The following is a 19,660-nucleotide window of genomic DNA, read 5'->3' as shown; positions in this document are numbered from 1 at the left end:
TTTCCAACCCATGCCTCACATTCATGAACTGGTATCTAAATGGGGGCAGCATGAGTTGCAATGATTTGCAATAACTAATCATGTAATGTTTTTGATTTGTATGGAAATCTTCTTTTAGTGCCCTGTTGACACACAGTTCATTTTGTGCACCAGTAATTTATAGTAATGAATAAGATGTGTAGTTAGATCTTAGATGTGTGATGTTGTAGATTGTGGTCTTCATGGTCCAGAGACTTTGACGATCACCAAAGGTTTGGACATTCGGGTAATGGCTGACTAGGTTAAAAAAGGTTTCGAGCCACTTGATTAGACGAAGAAAGATGTTGGTTTCGTTATGCGCAAAGGAATGATGTGTGCAAATATCTGCAAAAAGGTTGTCAATGTTTAGGTATACTTCGCATTCAGTGGTAATGTTTACAGTCCTCACCGTAATAAGACTCGGGGTCATTTCTGCAATAACTGTATGAAATAATCCACCTGTTTTGCAACTAATTTCCGAAATAGCTTGCTTCCAAAAATTCTTAGTCAAGATGACGAGACGAAATGTTAGTTTTGCCCTTCGGCGCAGCTTATCTGTAGCTACAGTACAGACAGCTGCACTGATATAATCATCGATCGATATAAGAGAATTAGGAGTTTCTAATTAGACATTATAAAGATATCGGGTGCGGATGTAAGCGTAACCGTGTTACTCGATGGGTTTACCGTGTTTCTGGAGTATGTAGAGCGTGGTGCCCGGAACTGCTACGAAAGAAAGCTTCATAGGACTAAGCAACCACTTTAATTGAGGCTAGACCCTGTCTGTTATAAAAACGAGTAATTGGATCGGTTCGAATTTCCTGATGTATTCGAATTCGTATCAATAAAAATGAACATTTTCATAAGTATTTCTATCAACTTATTCTTCAAGTCCAGGAACAAGCGAAACCTGCAATATGAGCATCCCTGCGACATGAACATGCTAATTGCATTTAGTGATGGATGAGGGAAGAGCTAGACAACATCGGTTTGCATTCCATGACGACATTCAACGTAATCTTATTGCAGAACTTAGTGCTCCCCATCCTTATAAATTGACTTCATTGCTATGGTGATGTCACGATTGTTACTTGTCGTTTTATCATCCATTGCTGTAAGCAATGCATATCCAGACGGAGCCCCAACCACAGCATGCTCAACTATGGAACCGATGCATGGTACCAACACGTTTAGTGGATCCCCGGACTATGACGTAGCATCGGGTTGCTACGTGATTTTTCCAAGCGATTCTATGAGCGGTAAGTTGCTCATTTCTTCAGATTATAATGGTATGCTACAATTTAGCTTCGAATTAAAAAATAAATATCCTTCATCAACTTTTATTTTCGGTATATTCAATATACTGAGTGAATCCTGACAACGGAGCGTGCGCCTAACTAGTCATAATTTTATTATTGCCACAAAGTGTCATTGTAACAAATGTCGTGATATGTATGTTGTTATTCATTAGGTATCCGTATTGTTTCGATTACAATGGTCATTTTCAACCAGGCTAATCTTCTTAATGATCAGTCCTAATTTGCCGAATCGTACGTAGCTTTTGTAAGACACCGCTTAATCGAATCAGATATGAACGCATGGGAGGTTTATTTACAGGCGATCGCAATATTTTAAATGTTGACCAACGCGCCCTACTCTCCGCCATAAGATTTCCTGAGTATTTCGAATTTATTCACAACTTTACTAGTTTTAGTACTAACCCTGAAGTTCTACCTATAATTATGTTTTGCATTTGATAGCACGCTCGTGCAATTGATAACACAACTTCAATATATTTATATAACTGGTTGTTGGTAAAGAACTTGAAGATGTCTTCTATCACAACATTCATTTATGATTACTCTGATACTTTTCGAATGCCTATAAATCAAGAGTTATCTGCAAACTAAAAGGATTCAAACATATTCGAAAGTGAAACAAATATGCCAAAGTATGACGTAACAGGTAAAATACCGAACCCAATGAAATGGCAACGACCATGTTTGAAGTCTACAATATAATAATAGCAACGTTAAAGGCGGAAACGAAAGTTGACATACGCAAAATAAATTGAACACTTCTTCGATTGGTTGACATGAAGGGTGGAGCCCAATTTCTCTGCTGAGTGGCGATTCTCTACTCAGCAACGATTTCATTACTCAACTTACGCCAAAAAGTATACTCACACTCAAATGCGTCCAGATCGGCACTCAAATCTAAGTCAGCGCACCACCAGACTCAAGTGTCGATTTTCACGGTCGAGCAGCCAACTGCAGGCAACACCCGCCAAATACCGGAGTACCGGTATTGTCGTATATAGGTATTTCGTGATGTGATGTTCTGCTGAGCGAATGACATCAGTGGCGCTTGAACGGATGTTGTATTTATAATTGTATTTGTAATTATCTTCTGTACCTTTTCGACTTCTTGTCGTACGGCATCTCGTTATACCGGAATGGTAACTTCTGCAGTCTCAATACGCTAGCATCCCCTGCCGTCGCCGTTCTTACGGCGACAAAAAAGACCCGGCGAAAGAAAGCACTCACAAGGAATGGAAAGAACTAGAAAGGGCCGCGGCTTCAAAAAGATCAACATCGAAAAGAACTGTGACATCGGGCACTCTAGGCCGAGGTGGATGTCAGTATAAAAAAAAGATCGCAACTGCTTGTCTTTCGATATCCTCAAATCTGTTCACTACGTCGCATTGTCTCTTATCGCATTCTACATTGTGTGTGACTTGTTCAGATGAAAAATAAAACTTGACGATTATTATTAATATTACGCATGCTCTTCCCACAATAATTAAATAGATGAAGCATCTTGAACAGACCCATAGCATGAACCTCGATCAGCTGATAGAGTTCCTGCATGGTAATATCAGTGTTAGGATGGAGTCGCTATACCTTCAAGACAGTTTAGACAATAGCAGCAATAAGCTATATTGGAAACCAGAAATACTGAATTTAAGGGAGAAAATGTCGGGTGGGTCTGGGTATTTCGGGAAGTTGAATAGTAGAGGGGCAAAGTGAATGGTTCAAAGAGAATTGGAAAGAAATCCTGAAAACATGGTAATTTTTCAATTTGTTTTCACGATATAGATGCATTCTTTTGTTCTTTCAGGCCTGCACTTACGTGTTCGCCTGCTGTGAAACTTATCTATTATCTTCATAAATTTCGAATGGGTTTGTAGTAGGGTTACCATACGTCCTCTTTTAAGAGGATTTGTCCTCTTTTTTGACTTTTTTGAAAGTGTACTCGGAGAACGCCCTTTTGTCCTCTTTTTAGAAAATTTAGGTCAGTTTCAGAGCAAATTGCGATTGATATGCCGCAAATTAGCACAGAAGTGAAGCTCCGGCGGCTATTTCAGAGTGAAAAACGTTGATTTTAGCTTTGAGCGAAAAGATGACTTTTTTTTAGTCATCCACCTGGCAACGTGGAGAGAAAAACGGTATTTTGAGTTCTGAGCGGAAAAGATGACCTTTTTTTTAGTCAACCGATCACAAAGTGGGAAAAATTCACCGGTTTTTGAGAATTCTTCTCCGGTTTTGCAAAAAAGTGAAAAAGTGTCCTCTTTTTAGATTTCCAAAAAATGGTAAGCCTAGTTTGTAGCGTCTTGCAAATATAGTTCTGTGGGGCATAGGAACGTTCCGGGTATCTTCAAGGATTTGTATTTTTCTATCGTGTCATCTTCAAAGAGAGTGGATCAGCTGAGGGTATTCATTGCATTTAGATAAATCAGTTGAGAACTGCGTCTGCTTTGTAGGTCAGTGACGAAATAGCGACGACAGCGTCGTGTTGTCATGACAAAATCGTTCACGCGTGTCCGGTCGAAGGCGAAAATAAATCTGGCAACGCTATCTCGGAAAACGACGTCTGGAAATCGATACTTAACTGAGTAGAGAGAATTGGCGCGCACTCATCGCTGAGTACCAATCGATTTTTAGTTGAGTGGAGATTCGCATTTAAGCAGTACTCAGTTGAGGAGAAGAATTGGGCTCCACCCTTAGGTGATATTTATATTCACAAAACTATGATGACGTATTCAGTGTCATTGCGATGGGTAGATCCTAGTTTAATTTGAAGGTTCTGGAAACACCCACGATTCAGTTGATCAATTCCAGTTTATGTGAACGAAAGGATGATCAGTATAGCTTACAAATCTGCCATTACTTCGCTTTATTTTGTCGTTTTAACCTTTAGCGTCAGTAATATCTGTATGATAATGTATACTTGAAAGTTTGTTGTTGTCATCATTACAAGGCAAATTTCACGGTCCGTTAATTCTATTGTTTCATTATACTTTGCCATATTGGTTTCACTTTTGAACATATTGGATTCCCTTTATTGTACCGATAACTATATTGATAAGAGACTTCCGGAAAGTATTCGAGCTCTATTAAATTCCTTCCGGCGATGTATGTTGCTATGAAAGTTATCTCAAATTTGTTTGCGTTGGATAGTAAAGGACGTTGTTTATTTTTGACCCTGATGCTTTTGCGGCATATGACACTGACTCATGATTAGGGCTGGGCAAAATCGAGTCGAGTCGAGTAATCGAGTATCACTCATTATGACGTCATAGCAGAATATTATTTGTCAAAGTTCAAATATGTACCTTTTAAGCGACCACAAAGAATATAATGCCTGTTATCCATCATATTAAGGATACTTTGTTATTTCTTTGGACCATACCGACTTCATTGCACTTGGTGACAATATTGTGGGATGATCATGACTTCGGAAATGTGCTATTTCCAGTAACGTTCGTAGCTTTGTACTTCATGTTTCGTATGCTACGATACGGCCAATCAAGGTTTCAAGGCTTCAACAGTGAGATTAGCATGAACTCGTTGATCGTTGATAAACTCCTCGTTGATAAATAAACTTTCAGTGGTGAGGAGCGTATAATTTCAGTACTCGAAAAAATCGTATTTTACTACTCGACTCGAATCAATAAAATTAATACTCGATTCAGATTCGAGTACTCGAATCATTGTGCCCAGCCCTACTCATGATTAGGGCTGGGCAAAATCGAGTACCTTAGTGATTCGATTCTGAATCACGTATTACGCTTCGAGTCGAGTCGAGTATTCGAGTAGCACTCATTATGACGTCACAACAGAATGTATTATGTCAAAGTTCAAATTTTCACCTTTTATGCACCACAAAGAACATAATGCCTGTTATCCGTCACATTAAAGCCACCTTGGTATTTTGTCGACCATACCGATTTCATAGCGCTTGTTGACAATGTTGGTAGATGATCATGACTTCGGAAATGTGTTATTTCCTGTAACGTTCGTAGATTTGTACTGTGTCTGGTATGCTGCGAGACGGCCAATCAAGGTTTCAGTGGAAAATAGTATCAAAACTATAATTCTCGCAAGTAAATTAACTTTCAGTTGCGAGGAGCGTATAATTCAAGTACTGGAAAAAATCTTCTTTTACTACTCGACTCGAATCATGAAAATTAATACTCGATTCAGATTCGAGTACTCGAATCATTGTGCCCAGCCCTACTCATGATACACATACATCCAGAAAATTATTTTTATTTCCCCTCAATGGCTTGACTCCGTGTTTGTATGACTCGAGTCACCTTTTTCGTATGACTTGACTTGACTCGAGTCACCTTTTTCGTGTGACTTGACTTGACTCGAGTCACTTTCTAATATGACATGACTTGACTTGACTCGTATCAGAAATGTGGCTTGACTTCTGACTCGGAACAAAATTCACTAGTCAATTTCAAGTCATCGAGTAATTGGTGTTGGAAAAAGAACCGTATCTTGCATATCTTCGGATTGTTTGCGAAACGCTAGTGTGACCTGTGAGAGCAACCAATCATTCAATGATCGTGCGTTTTTCTGGGCATCCGTGGTTATCTCACAAATGAATCGACCGCAAACGAAGTGATCGAAGCTTATAGCTTACGTTGTCGTAAACTAGTATAGTAAAGTCGTTTAATAGCAAAATTTCTATTTCTGTTTTCTGTTCTTACCTTAACCAAACCTTTTGTTTATTGAAATTGAATTCGAATATAGTTTATATAGTCCTCAACCATTGGCGCAGGCTCGAATTGTATCATATCAATTTGTAAGTGGGTAATGTATTGCATCTTATCAATTCGTTTCTCTATTTCCTATTTCGGGTGGTAACTATAAACTGAGGCTATGCAATTAGCAGTTAATCGTATATGTGAGCGATACAATGCATTCTTGCGTGCATACTCAACTCTATATTCGTCATCTGTTCAAAATCAATGACCAAGCAATCGGTATTTCAGACAGCTAGCAAAATGCAATGACGTAATCATGCTTCATACTTCGAAAAGGCAACTTGACTTGAACTGTGACTTGACTCGTGACTTTACTTGACTTGACTCGAGTCACCTTCGAAAATCGATTGAATTGACTTGACTCGAGTCAAAATGTGCAATGACTCGAAATGACTCGTGACTTGAAGGTAGTGACTTGATCCCAACACTGCCATGACTTCAAGTGGTTGCTGCGAAGTCCTTGTATAGTAGTTCGGTTCCTACTCGTATCCGATAAGTCACCACCTTACATGGTTCATAAAGCTACTCTCGTGGACACGCGAACGCGGCTTGTTCGTTTGAAACTGCTCCTCATGAAATATTCGTGCCACAACTGCCATGAGCTGCAATGAGATTTCAAATTGAATGTTTCGTTAACAAGTGGCTTCTTCGCAATTCATCAGACGTATCTTTACGTTAGCGAATGAAGCCGATTAGGAAACTGGCATCATACCAACCGCTTTCATTTTATTCCAATTCCAGTTCGGGTGTGGGATCGAGAGGGAGCTGGTCAATTAAGAGGCGTTCTGATGCAGGTTGTAATTTTCTTTAAATGCTATAGATCAGTGGTTCCCAACCTTTTTCGACTCATCGCCCCCTTTTCAAGCTCAACCCGAAAAATTGGTATACAATCTGTAATCATCGGCGGGTTGACTAAAAAAAAGGTCAACTTCTCGGCTCGTTACGCTTTTGCAACTAAATTTCCGTGAGTTGACTAAAAAAAAGGTCATCTCCGACTTGACTCCAATATAGCCGTTTTAACACCCCCTTATCGCCGCCTTCGTTATTTTAGCCCCTGTCGCCCCCCTTTGTCCATTTTCGCCCTCCTATCACCTCCTTCGTCATTTTCGCCCCCCTAGGCCGCCAAATCGCCCCCTGGGGGGCGATATCGCCCACGTTGGGAACCACTGCTATAGATAGAGTAATTCACGTATTTTCGTATATTTTCTACCGGTCATTACATTAGTAGGATTCTAGTTTCGACAATCTCGAATTTTATGCCGACAGCATTGCGTCGAAACACCCAAAATCGAAGAGCATTGATTTATCAATGCATTTCCATGCTATTACGTTTGCGCTGACTGATATCGCAATGTCGTAGTTTGTATATCTACCAATTCCAGGAATGTTCTCAATTTCCATTTCGCTCTTCTTATAGTGTGATCAATTAGCCATGATTTGGTTTGAAACAACACTTTTCCACAAAATTTTCTTATTATAGGTTAGAGATGGCGATAACAATGTAGCAGGAACATGGTCAGAGAGTGCAACCTTGAAGAATTTGAATTGTAATGGAGTCTCGAATAGTTCTGTGACTCACAGAAACAATAACTTGAAAGCTGACACGGACACGCAGGTTACATGGAAAGCACCGTTGACTTGCGGCACAAACGAACAATTTGAAATACGGTAAGAATGGTAGCATTGTAAGCTAAAATTTCCAGAGATATGTGTTCAATTATTGATTATAGTTAATAATCAAACATATTTGAATTTTATACCACTTTTTGATGCAGTCCTAAATAATTCATCTCATAAATTTACCCTGCCCCGAGACTCGCACTGACATAAGCTCGGATCAGCTTGAGCTGTATATTCACCCCACTGATTATTTTGTGATTGATTCATGCCAAAAACGCCAGTACATTTCAATTTATACATAACTAGATTCAACCGACAATTCATTGTATTTTCACATATGCTATTGTTTGCAAATGAAGGTTTTTCTAGAATGGAACCCCCAAGATCCGTAATAATATGACTAGACTTCATGATGAAGCATTGACTGAAATAAATATGTATTCTAAGTAACATGTTGGCATCATTTGACTTGTCCAGCTCGCAAGTTATCAAAAGATTTGAATCGAGTCCGCGACAAAAATTGAATAAGACACCCCTGACATATAGTATAACAGGATCAATGCAATTGAATAGTATATTCATATTGAAATGAACCCGAATATTTTCCGCTGACACTCGTCAGGGGTAATCGTCTGCAACTAGTAGAGAATTGGAAAGAACATTGTATATCAACAATCGTATGACAAAATATGACGTCACCAGCATGAAAGAGAGAGCGTTCAGTGTACTATTTTTAGGTGGTACACGAACTCCTTTTATTGACAGAGTTTTGATTGGTGTATTTTGATAAAAGTCGATTCCAAGGCACACAAATTGCCCAACGATACTCTTCAATTGTATATTGAAGTTCTGTACCTCCAAGAAGCTCTTCAAAGATCAAAGCAATGTGACAATTGTAATTCTTGCAAGTATATGAGGAAAGTGGTAGGAAAAGAGACATATAGAGTGTCGTCTTTCGGCGTCTGCCGATTGTGTCGCCACCAGGCAACAATGCTCAACTGTCCGGACATGAGATGGCTGAAGTTTTACGCCTGGTGCCCGTCCGGCCGGCCGCCACCCTGCCGATTTAGATGGCCACATGAAGGACATGTATCGATTTTGCGCACCGGAGGCAGGTTTTGCGAGTCAGTCAACGGAGTTACAACCAATCCCGAAATTCCTGGGACAACCAGGTATTTCGGGATGTGATGTCTAATAAGAGCTATTGGGGCTGTCATTATGACTAGTATGTGGGCCATGTAGATGATAGCGTAAGGGCGGTGTAAGGGCGGTGTTTAAGAGAGAGAGAGATATATGATATTCTTTTTCGCCTGCACCATCGAGATGCTTTGACGACGGAGATGCGATACGGCCCCATGAGGTCATCTAGTCTGCGCCCCCGTTTTTTTCACCTCCATGCTATCCGTGATTGCTGAGCGCCTAGCAGGATAGCTGCGAATACCATTTTTCGAGTCTTTGGTATGACCCGGCCGGGGATCGAACCCACGACCTACCGCTCGAGAAGCCGGACGCATAACCATTACACTATCTCGCTCGGCGGTGTACATTGAATGTCAGCTAAGCTATGCTAAACTAAGCTAAGCTAAGCGAAGCGAAGCTGAAGTTCACACTGCCGGCATAAATCGTATGCAGCCACGCATGACCTGCGAAATCGATCCGTCTTAAACGGACATTTCCTGCTCCCGGTCACCAGTCATTAAGTCTAGTATTGTGCAGCTATGCAAACTTCGTCGAAGGCTGCCGAGCGATTGGTCGAATCTATTTAGTAATTCCCGTCACTGTATGTCAAGTCGCATCACCGTCTTCTATCGACAGATGAATCATTCAAAAAGACACAACCTATTCAAAATTGATGATATTTTAGGTCGACTCAGCAAGATGACTAGGATTTCATTGTGATTCAATCTGTTCACCTGTATACTATTCCTTACCCGCAGTTTCTCCGTTGACGTTGTCGAACGACTGTATATACCAAATCCAAATCCATTTGAATTTATTATTCACATCACCACGGCATCAGGAGTAATATAGAAGCAGTTTACACAATAACAAAACAGATATGTATAATATGCACTCATTTTCATTCTGACACTTAATATTGAAATTGGTCTCAAATAGAGATAGCGAACAATTTTTTCTTCCACGCCATAGAATCTATAGAACATTTCAGTAGAATTGGAGAATGATGAAGAGTCAGCTACTGCTAATAGCAGACTAATATACTTTTTTTGTGTAAAAGTAATGAGCCAAAATTGGCTGTTGCTTCAAACAGATCAATGCGTTTTTATTATAGATCCAAGGCAATTAGGAAATGTTACATCATGTTGAATTCATCAGCTGTCTTGTACAATTCATTTTATCATATAATCAATTTGTGAAACAACAATTTCCCGATTCAATATGAACAGAGTATGTTTGTTGCAGTTTGAATTGGGAAATACTGAACTATCATGCACCTCGACCATACGTGAAGCATCACATCATCTACCGTACTACGAATAGCACACTACCAATATACTATTTATAATTACAGAATATTAAGCCAGAGATGGCTGATCTGGTGGGAGCTTGCAAGTTGCAACATAACATGCTTTCCATCTAAGGCAATTCTGGAATGACATGTCCTGTTGAATTCATCAGCGACATTTCCCTATTAATTTTGTCATGAACCAAGGTTGGAGTACATCCCAGATTGAGTAATTTCTGCCACCGCAGATTTGCTGATTAGGTAGGAAAATCCAGTTGCTTAATAGAAGTCGCCAGTCATCAATATCTGCAAAACAAGGATATAGAACAGTGTTTCAGACAGGGATTTCCTGGCACTTGTTGTCAGCCATTGTGAGACAGCTAGCATGCACAAAATAGATCTACAGCAATAGCATGCACAAAATAGATGTGCCAGCAAGACAAAGATTGGCTGACGGCCTAGTTGACTCTAAAATGCTGGACATAAGCAATTTGGTATTTGGAATTCAAAATAGCGACGATAATTTAAGTGAAAGCCAAGCATGATATAGCACAGCAACATTATTTGACATCACAAGATCTGATCAACCCGGCCAGGTTGGAATCCCGATACATTTAGCATAATATATTTGGTGTGACAAGACGGTTCCTACTGTCAGGCCTAGGTATAATGAGCAAAATCTCTGGTGTGCTGTGCAGTGTGCAAAAGACACCGATTCCATAGCCCATGGCCCACAGGTACTATGTCCATATAGCTGAAGTTTCTCGTCTGTTTAATATCGGGTGAACTCACCTTTACTTTTCATGTGCAATCGATCACGTGGAGTAATCTCAACGCCAAAAGCGGTAACTAATACCTATACATATATTTGGCGACGTCTACTCAACGCCACCGGTATCGCGACTAGGGCTGGGCACAATGATTCGAGTACTCGAATCTGAATCGAGTATTAATTCTAATGATTCGAGTCGAGTAGTAAAAGGTGATGTTTTCGAGTACTGAAATTGTACGCTCCATGTCAATAAGAGTGAATTTATCAACGAAAATTGTAATTCGATACCATTTTCCACTCTAGAAACCTTGAAACTTCGATTGGTCATGTACCAGCTTACGTAACATGTATTGCAAAGCTACAAATTACCTTTACATGGTGTACGACAGGCTTTATATTATTTATGGTAGGATAAAAGTTCATATTTGAATTTTGTCATTTTCCATACTGATGTGACGTCATAATAAGTGATACTCGATTACTCGACTCGACTCGAAGCAAAATACTCGATTCAGAATCGAATCACTCAGGTACTCGATTTTGCCCAGCCCTAATCGCGACCACCGACTACCTCATTCGATTTCCAGTTGTCGCTTGTCGCCGCTATACGCTTCAATGCCACGAAAAAAACACCCGGAGAGCATTTTCGAGCGTAGCGAGTCGAAGCGTAATGAAGCGTAATGAGGCGTATTGAGGCGCTCAAAATTATAATAAACAAACAGAGCTTTCGCCTTCAGTGTAAACCAGTGTCCATCGCCGTCAGTGGCCGTTCTCATCCAATTCCGCCCAGAATATTATCATACCATACCCATTAATTTACGATCCCGATCAGCGTAGATTGGTCACGTGAGCCCATTCTTCTCATGATATATCTGTAAAATTATGTTTGCACCTACTTAATATTATAAATATAAGCTATCTGTAGACGTTTACAACTTTACTTAAATAAAATATAGATTTAAATGATTCATCTACCCGAATAATTGCTTCTTCCAGAGCTACGGTAGTGAAGCAGTATAACCCGAGCGTTTGGACACAAGTCGTGGTACCATTGGTTTGCGATCCGGATTATTCCAATGTCGCAGTAATGGAAAGAGTGCGACCTCCTCTCAAATTGCAGTATTGTGCTGTTGGAAGTTGGGCTATATTACCCAAAGGCGAGTTGAGTATCCGTCATATTTAGGAAGCCGTGCCGCTTGATTTCAATCAGGATGAAATCAGCCCACATGTTCTTGGATATTCTCGTCAGTATAGAAGTGAATCATTGTCGACCAATTGTGTTAGAATTCGGCGTCCCGGACGCCCAACAGTATACGGATCTTGACTTTGCAAGATGGCTATGCAAAATTTTTCTGACTGAAAAAAATTGCTGTAATAATGATTGTGGTGGATCGGGATAAAGTATATTCGTGCTGTCTGTTGTCCTATCAGACGCATCGTACCTGCATAAACATAGCATTCTAATGCGAATTTCCGGGACAGAGGGCAAATACACAATATATTCGCGTTGTGAGCTTGGTCACTTGCTATATTCTAATTAGAATCATTGGTCATAGTCTAAGCGGTCTCTGGAGGTAGTTATACCGGAGGCCACGTGACCGTGATTTTTGTTGTTGTTGAATTTCAATCAGAAAGCCCTCATAAAGCTCCCAGTGATTCCGTCCGCCCCGAACAACAACACCTAATTACCGGTCGTACCTTTATGATCATATGATTTTGCAACTAAAGTGGCAAATATAATTTATAGCGAATGAAGGCTGTGTGCATATGATACGTGACACCGTCACCATGTCTTCAGTTATAGCATGGCAATTAGGTAAGGTCAAACAATGTAAATCGACGTAAAGGAATGTTGAAATGAGCAAGGTTTATATGGTGTCAAGCTCGCGTTTAGAAAACTCATGGTATTAACCTTAGTGAGTTTCCGAGTGAACGAGCGTTGATTCAATTGCAACCAAACAACGATATAAATGTTGTTTATAAGGTAAATGATATCAGTCATTTCTTAGCCGCTACTACTTCCTTCGAAACAAGACTCACCCCGGGCGGTTGGCGACATTTGTACGGTGCACCTGGCTTCCGGTTCGTCCGTCAATCAGGATCAACTCCTTCAGCAAACACGGGACCGAGTAGCGCGATAGATGGAAGTAGGTGAAATTAGGGTCGCACGATGCAACTTTTTATTACGGAATTGCATCGCTACCATCATCGACAACCCATATAGGATTTGAAATATGTCCCGTTGTATATTGTTCACCTGACATGAAATCAAAACTAACAGCGCCATTGCGCATTGTCACTACCCCTCTCGTCGGTGAAGTCAATGACACATTTGACTTTGGATAGGACTGATTTATTTAGGCTGGCCCGCCCGCCTCTGGCCTCGTTTGGATTTTATTGGGAAACTGAGAATAATGAAGTGCGTGATTGTAGAAGTTGGTATCATGTAGAGATAGTCAAAGCAGTCATCGTTTCTAATAGAAGTAGAAATAAGTTCATACATTTCTACTTGACTAGAAGTAGAAGGAGCTATTTCCATTTACATAATAAGTAAGCCTTCCAGGCCTAGTTTTGTCTGGAAAACTGAAGACTGTAGAAATAGGATTCTAAAACATAACCACTTGAGGAATTTGAGTAAGTTGACAAAATCTACATGGAGTAGAATAGTCCTCTACTGATCAACTCTTTTATTATGAAATGGCTCCAACCACGTTTTCATTCGGATGCGATCTCAATGGCATTCTATTGTCTGATGGAAAAGGCGAATCCTCTCTCTCCGGATATCACGTGCACACAAGGAGGCTGTCACACAAGCTTATGGATACTTATTAAATTTGCATTAGGCTGGTATATGTACTACGAGGCAACGGGGCGGAAAGCCGGGGATATGGCGGGACTTTTGAGCCCATTCGGTATACAGGGGTGCTTCTGCTTTACATTTCGATGCCACATGAAAACCGACGGAAGCACCGTATTCACCCTGAGATCTGTTGGAGAAGAGTCGAGGGAAATCCTAAGAACAGCCGTGAAAACTGATGAGTGGGAAACTGTTGCTTATACTATGACCTCAACAAGGCCAGTCGTGGTGAGTAGTTTTAGTACATTGAACACAATAATCGTGTCCGTAAGCCGAAGTAAAAACAGTCCTGCAAAGTTCAGTAGAAATTGGAATTCTGTATTCTTGGTTGTGTTTGTTGCAGTGTTGGGATCAACTCACTACCTTCGAGTCACGAGTCATTTCGAGTCATTGCACATTTTGACTCGAGTCAAGTCAAGTCAATCCAATTTCGAAGGTGACTCGAGTCAAGTCAAGTCACTCGATTGTTGCAGATGACTGAAGTCAAGTCGAGTCAAGTCAGTTCAAGTCACGAGTCAAGTCACAATTCAAGTCAAGTTGCATTTTCGAAGTATGGGGCATGATTACGTCATTGCATTTTGATGGGTGTCTACAATACAGATTGAGTGCTCATTGATTCTGAACCGATGAACGAATATAGAGTTAAATATACACACAAGAGGCCGTTGTATCGCTCACATATACGTAGAACTGTTAACTACGCAAGTAATTGCATAGCCTCATTTTATAGTTACCAGCCAAATAGAGAAACGAATTGATAAGATACAATACATTACCCATTTACATATTAATATGATATTATTCAAGGCTGCGCCAATGGTTGAAGAGTATATTAACTATATTTGAATTCAATTTTAATAAAACAAGAGCTTTGGCTAAGGTAAGAACAAAGAAGAGAAATGGATATTTTGCTATTAAATTATACTAGTTTACGACAACGTAAGCTATAAGCTTCGATCACTTCGTTTGTGGTCAATTTATTTGTGAGAGAACGATGGAGTCTCAGTAAAACACACGATCATTGAATGATTGGTCTCTCTCACGGGTTACATCAGCGTTTCGCGAACAATCCGAACATATGGAAGATACAGTGATTTTCATCGATACCGATTACTTGATGACTTGAAATTGACTCGTGAATTTTGCTCCGAGTCACGAATTAATCCACATTTCTGATACGCCGAGTCTAGTCAAGTCATACGAAAAAGGTGACTCGAGTCTGACTCGAGTCAAGTCATGACGCGAGTTATCCCAACACTGGTTTGTTGCTGTTGTGGTTGTGTTCGATTTCTTTTCTAATAGTAAAAGTTGACAGGTAATGTCAAACTTGATATCGTTTCTCAGTTCGATTATTTCACTGAGAAATAGAAAGTCAACCAACACGAGCGAAGCCTCCAAAAAGGCACGTGTCCGAGTACTGTCGAGCTCGAATAGCATTTCCATAAACGATGATCAAACGAGAAAATTTAAGATTGATCATGCCGTTCTGATATTGTAGATGCACAGAGATTACAAGATTAGACCAGAAATTAGCATGCATTGTCATGTGTCCACCAATTGCTCCATACTACCTAGTCAGAAACAGACACTTGGTGGTCCCGGTAGTAAAATCACTACCACCATAGTGTCCTATATGGTGTCGATGCAAGCAAATCTCGTGGCTTACTGCAATTGGTCTAAGTCACACTTTCCATTTCGCTAAATGCATTTTGACGGTAACTTTTGAACGGCTTGCCGGGAATAATATTTGATAAAAACCGGTATCGATCAGCTGTACTGATCACGAAAATATAACTGTTATTCCGCTCATGGCCATGGAACCCCCACAATCAACCTGGAATATTTCATTTATATGGAGAATGGCATTGTGACGCCACCCATTAGACACATGTATAACTGAAATAATTTTTCACTCCTATTTCGCAAGATTATTGCGGCGATGAATATAAATTAATATATTGATTGTTTGATGATGTCATATGCGTTTGTACTGAACGACAACAATCTTCGTTTCCTATATCTGTAGTGGATTTAGTAAGCTATGTAAACCATTGACACCTATTTTCAGCTGCTTTTCCAAGTATTCAGCAGCGGATCTGATGAAGGAGATGTTGCACTCGACGATTTTAAGTTCACGCCTGGTCCTTGTGCCATATCTTTGGGAGCTCAACTGCAGGACTTCCCGTAGCAGAGGACCAGTAAACTTGAAACGGATTTGACGAATTTTGTTTGCGATCAAGCTGGTATTAATCACTTGACAAATGAAAGAAAATAAATTTACAGACATTGTACAAAGTACATGTTGCTTTCAAGTCGTAATTACCCGGTTACCTATCAGCTTATTCCAGTATTACTCATGATGACGTCATAAGACTCTGACTGAAGTGAAAGGCTAAAATTTCTACCACTACAAACTAAACAATAATGCCACTTCTCCACCACATGCTGATCATTTTTGACCATACCGATTTCATTGCACTGCGGGTTGAACACGGCTGCACAGCGGCATCATTTCGGACAATATTCGTGCCTAGTACGCCTGGTACGCACGTACTGGATGCTGCGGTGCGGCCAATCGAGATTGTCGGGTTTTCCACGTTGGGACAAAATTATAGAAACAGTTCTTGTCCTTCATAATATATACCTCAATAACTGAATCCTTGTATATGATTCTGTCGCTTTTCAGTATGATATGACGATAGTTTTACATATAGTTTTACATAAATTGCTCGGTTTCTTGAACACCTCAATTGTGATGTGCAAAACATGTCTAAAAAGTTTGTCCGAGACTTATGCGAATTGTCGAATCTCAGGATTACCAGAATAATAGCAGGAACATTTACAATAGCAACGTTGCGGCGGCCCTCACTTACTCTGTTCGCGAAGCATGATTCACAGTTTAGACATCGGTTAACATCTCTGTGGTGACATTTAAGGAGGATTTAAAGTGCTCGAGATATTTGGCTCTCGAATTATCATCGATGACATGGCAGGAAATTCTTATCGAACTCTAATTACATACTTCAAGTACCAATGTAGTTTCCTCTACTCACTGTGCTTACTCAAAATAAATCTAATTTATCCGCTAATTCAACTTGGGCCTATTTTGTGACTTATTTAATTCACGATATTTGCGGTTAAGTACGGTTGTTTTGGCAAAGAGATTAAAAATTTCGTTGTGATTCTCGCGAAATAATAATTGAATGGATGTATACAGCGGTTACGTGATTCATGTGGACAATTTCATGCGGTATAGTTGCCGACATGACATTTTGTAAAAGGGATGCAAAAACGGTTTAGAATCATTCTCCTGCAGGAAAGCCATCATATGTGCCATGTGATGTGGTTGAATCCACATGCTTTCGAAAATCTTGAAACATGTGAATAATATATTCATATTTATTCCCGAAGCTTTTCAGTTGACCCTCGTCAGGGGATATCGTCAGCAATAATGCGATAGTTCAAATAACAACAATATATATGGCTGATTATGACGTCACACAGGAAATATACGAAGATAAAACGAGAGAACTGTAGCGTTGGCACGGAGATAGCGAAGCAAAACAAGTTAATGCGCGATTTCCAAATGATGCACAAATTCTTTCTGTTGGCCTAGACTAGGTTAACTTATTGGGATGATGGTGGACTCAAGAACAGACAAATGAAACAAATTGCGACCCTTAGCCAATATAGAGAACATATCCCCATTATAATTAGCAGCACGTGCATGATTTTCGAGTAAATGTTTGCCGATAGAAGACTTTTGACCCATGGCCTGGTTATGTTCGAGAACAAGCGGATTGTTATGCTGCGATTTCGAGATATAAGAGCTGACAGACGGTGGGGTATGTTCTTTGATACGATCCTGCAACCGTTTGGAAGTTCTCCCCACGTACCGACAATCACAGTAGCACTTGAATTCGTAAATTACGTTACTTTGTTGTAAAGCCGGGAGAACGTCCTTACGGGTTGCAGGAAACAATGGTATCGTGTAAAAACAACATTGGTTTTCACCGCTGGATAACAGCGGTAGACTGCTGAAGTTATCTGTTTCACAAATCGATAAGAAACTGGGCCAATCCAAGGTAGATGGATATACACATCCCTACTTTCACGAGAAACTTCTTCGGGAGTCCCTTTTGGTTTCGTATCATTCCGATGACTTAACTTGTTATTTATTGTCCGCTTAATAACATACTCTGGCTATCCGTTGTCAATGGAAATTTTACGGATGTACTCAAGTTCACTATTCAATTTGACCTCGGAACCAATTATCAACGCTCGGTGGACCAAGGTGCCGATTAAATTGATTTTGCGACTTTTTGTGCTGAAAGAGTTCCATGGAAGGTAATGACCTGAAAATGTGGTCTTCCTATAAACGGAGGTAAGGAATTGGCCATCTTGTTTCTCCACAAGAACTTCAAGGAATGCCATACGGTTGTTAATTTCTTTTTCCGATGTAAATTGCAATGCTGGATGCAATTTTTTAAATTTTTCAGGAAACTATCACAGTCAGATTCATTATTGAATATCACGAACGTGTCATCGACATTGCGATGGTATAATAAGGGCTTCGGGAAAACTTCGGGAATAAATATTAATATATTATTCAAATGTGTTATGATGTTCTGTACTCCTAACCGTCTCTTTCGAAAATCTATATCTCAAGGGATGTAGCAACAGAAACGCAGCTACATGCTAAGGTTACCCTATTTGGGGATCAAATTACAGATTTTATAGCATCGATCGAGATAACGGGTAATTAGAATCTCTATGAAAAATTCTGTTGTGGTGGCTAAAAAGGCAATTGTTTAAATTCGACTCCCGAAAGACCCGTTACGACGTTCGGATTTCAGATTTCGCGTAGTTTATGACGTTATTAGTTGCGCCTGTGAATTGCCATGAAGGAGGACATTCGGATGTCCTCCGAGGACATCTCCAATTTCCTGAAAAAAGGAGGAAAACTCCCCCCAAAATGGAACGTATGGTAGCCCTACTATATACAGTATACGCCAGTGCTTCTCAACCGGGGGTCCGCGAAGCATTTTCAGGAAGTCTGCGAAACCTCTAAAGTTGTAAAATAATTGATAACTTGTAATTTGTATTTTTCTTTATTAGAGAGAAAATCATGAGACAGTTTTGCTTAGTAATTGCTGAAACTTTAGGACTCAATCATCAAAATGGTCGTCTGAGATGAAATATCAGACTGTGCAAGCTCATTTTAATTGTCAAATTGCCAATACAGCCTGCCAATGGAAACATATTCATGCTTATAATTGTTTTGTTGGGGTGTGTGTAAATATTTAACGTTGGAGATAGCAAGGTCAAACTGGGTTTCGAAATGTTTGCAAAACACTTTGGATTTGGAGTTGTCAGTGTCAGCAAATTAGTAAACAATGGTTTGAAATATAAATTCCTGAATGTTTTTCCTAATCTGTCCCAATGAAGGAATTGAAAACTCGCCACGAAATCCATTTTCTTCTGTGATATACCTCCAAGATGAGATGCTAGATAGCAATGACTAGGCTGGACGTGATATGTTCATTAAAAACTCACACCAAAAGCTGTCGTCGGAAGCGTTTCGAGTTCATATTTCATTCGCCAGGTGCCACCAGCACCACCTATCATTGTGGAAATGAATTTTCGGCACTCGTTCATATCAAATCGAAGACCCGTATTTCCAAGACAATAAATTTGCTAATAATGATAAAATTGCTAATGAACCAATGATAAATACAGCTGTCAAATTAGCTTCGAAATGATATAAGTCTTCCTAATTTCTAGATATAGTGTGGTGTCATTTTCAAAAAAAGTCATTTTGTGGCTGTTTATCACTAGCCTACAATTAATATTTGCACCAGTCAAATG

The 19,660-nt window shown here is 39.9% G+C and overlaps 1 protein-coding gene and 1 long non-coding RNA gene across 2 annotated transcripts; one reads left to right on the top strand and one right to left on the bottom strand.

Moving 5' to 3' along the window:
• Positions 1–1,016: 1,016 nt before the first annotated feature.
• On the top strand, positions 1,017–16,090 carry LOC145445459 (uncharacterized). The gene is made up of 7 exons (XM_080323647.1): positions 1,017–1,277; positions 6,818–6,870; positions 7,557–7,744; positions 11,932–12,092; positions 12,945–13,082; positions 13,779–14,020; positions 15,861–16,090. The coding sequence occupies exons 1-7, from the start codon at positions 1,088–1,090 to the stop codon at positions 15,978–15,980; spliced, it is 1,092 nt and encodes a 363-aa protein (XP_080179773.1). The 5' UTR covers positions 1,017–1,087; the 3' UTR covers positions 15,981–16,090.
• LOC145445476 (uncharacterized) lies at positions 9,960–11,496 on the bottom strand. Its single transcript, XR_013917044.1, has 2 exons — positions 10,956–11,496; positions 9,960–10,469 (listed from the first exon to the last, which is right to left on the bottom strand). It is a non-coding gene; the product is annotated as an uncharacterized LOC145445476 (long non-coding RNA).
• Positions 16,091–19,660: the final 3,570 nt, after the last annotated feature.

Source organism: Botryllus schlosseri, chromosome 8 (genome assembly GCF_051294905.1).
Source record: "Botryllus schlosseri isolate E-star chromosome 8, Bs_hap1, whole genome shotgun sequence".
NCBI lineage: Eukaryota > Metazoa > Chordata > Ascidiacea > Stolidobranchia > Styelidae > Botryllus > Botryllus schlosseri.
This window is presented reverse-complemented; position numbering and strand designations above follow the sequence as displayed.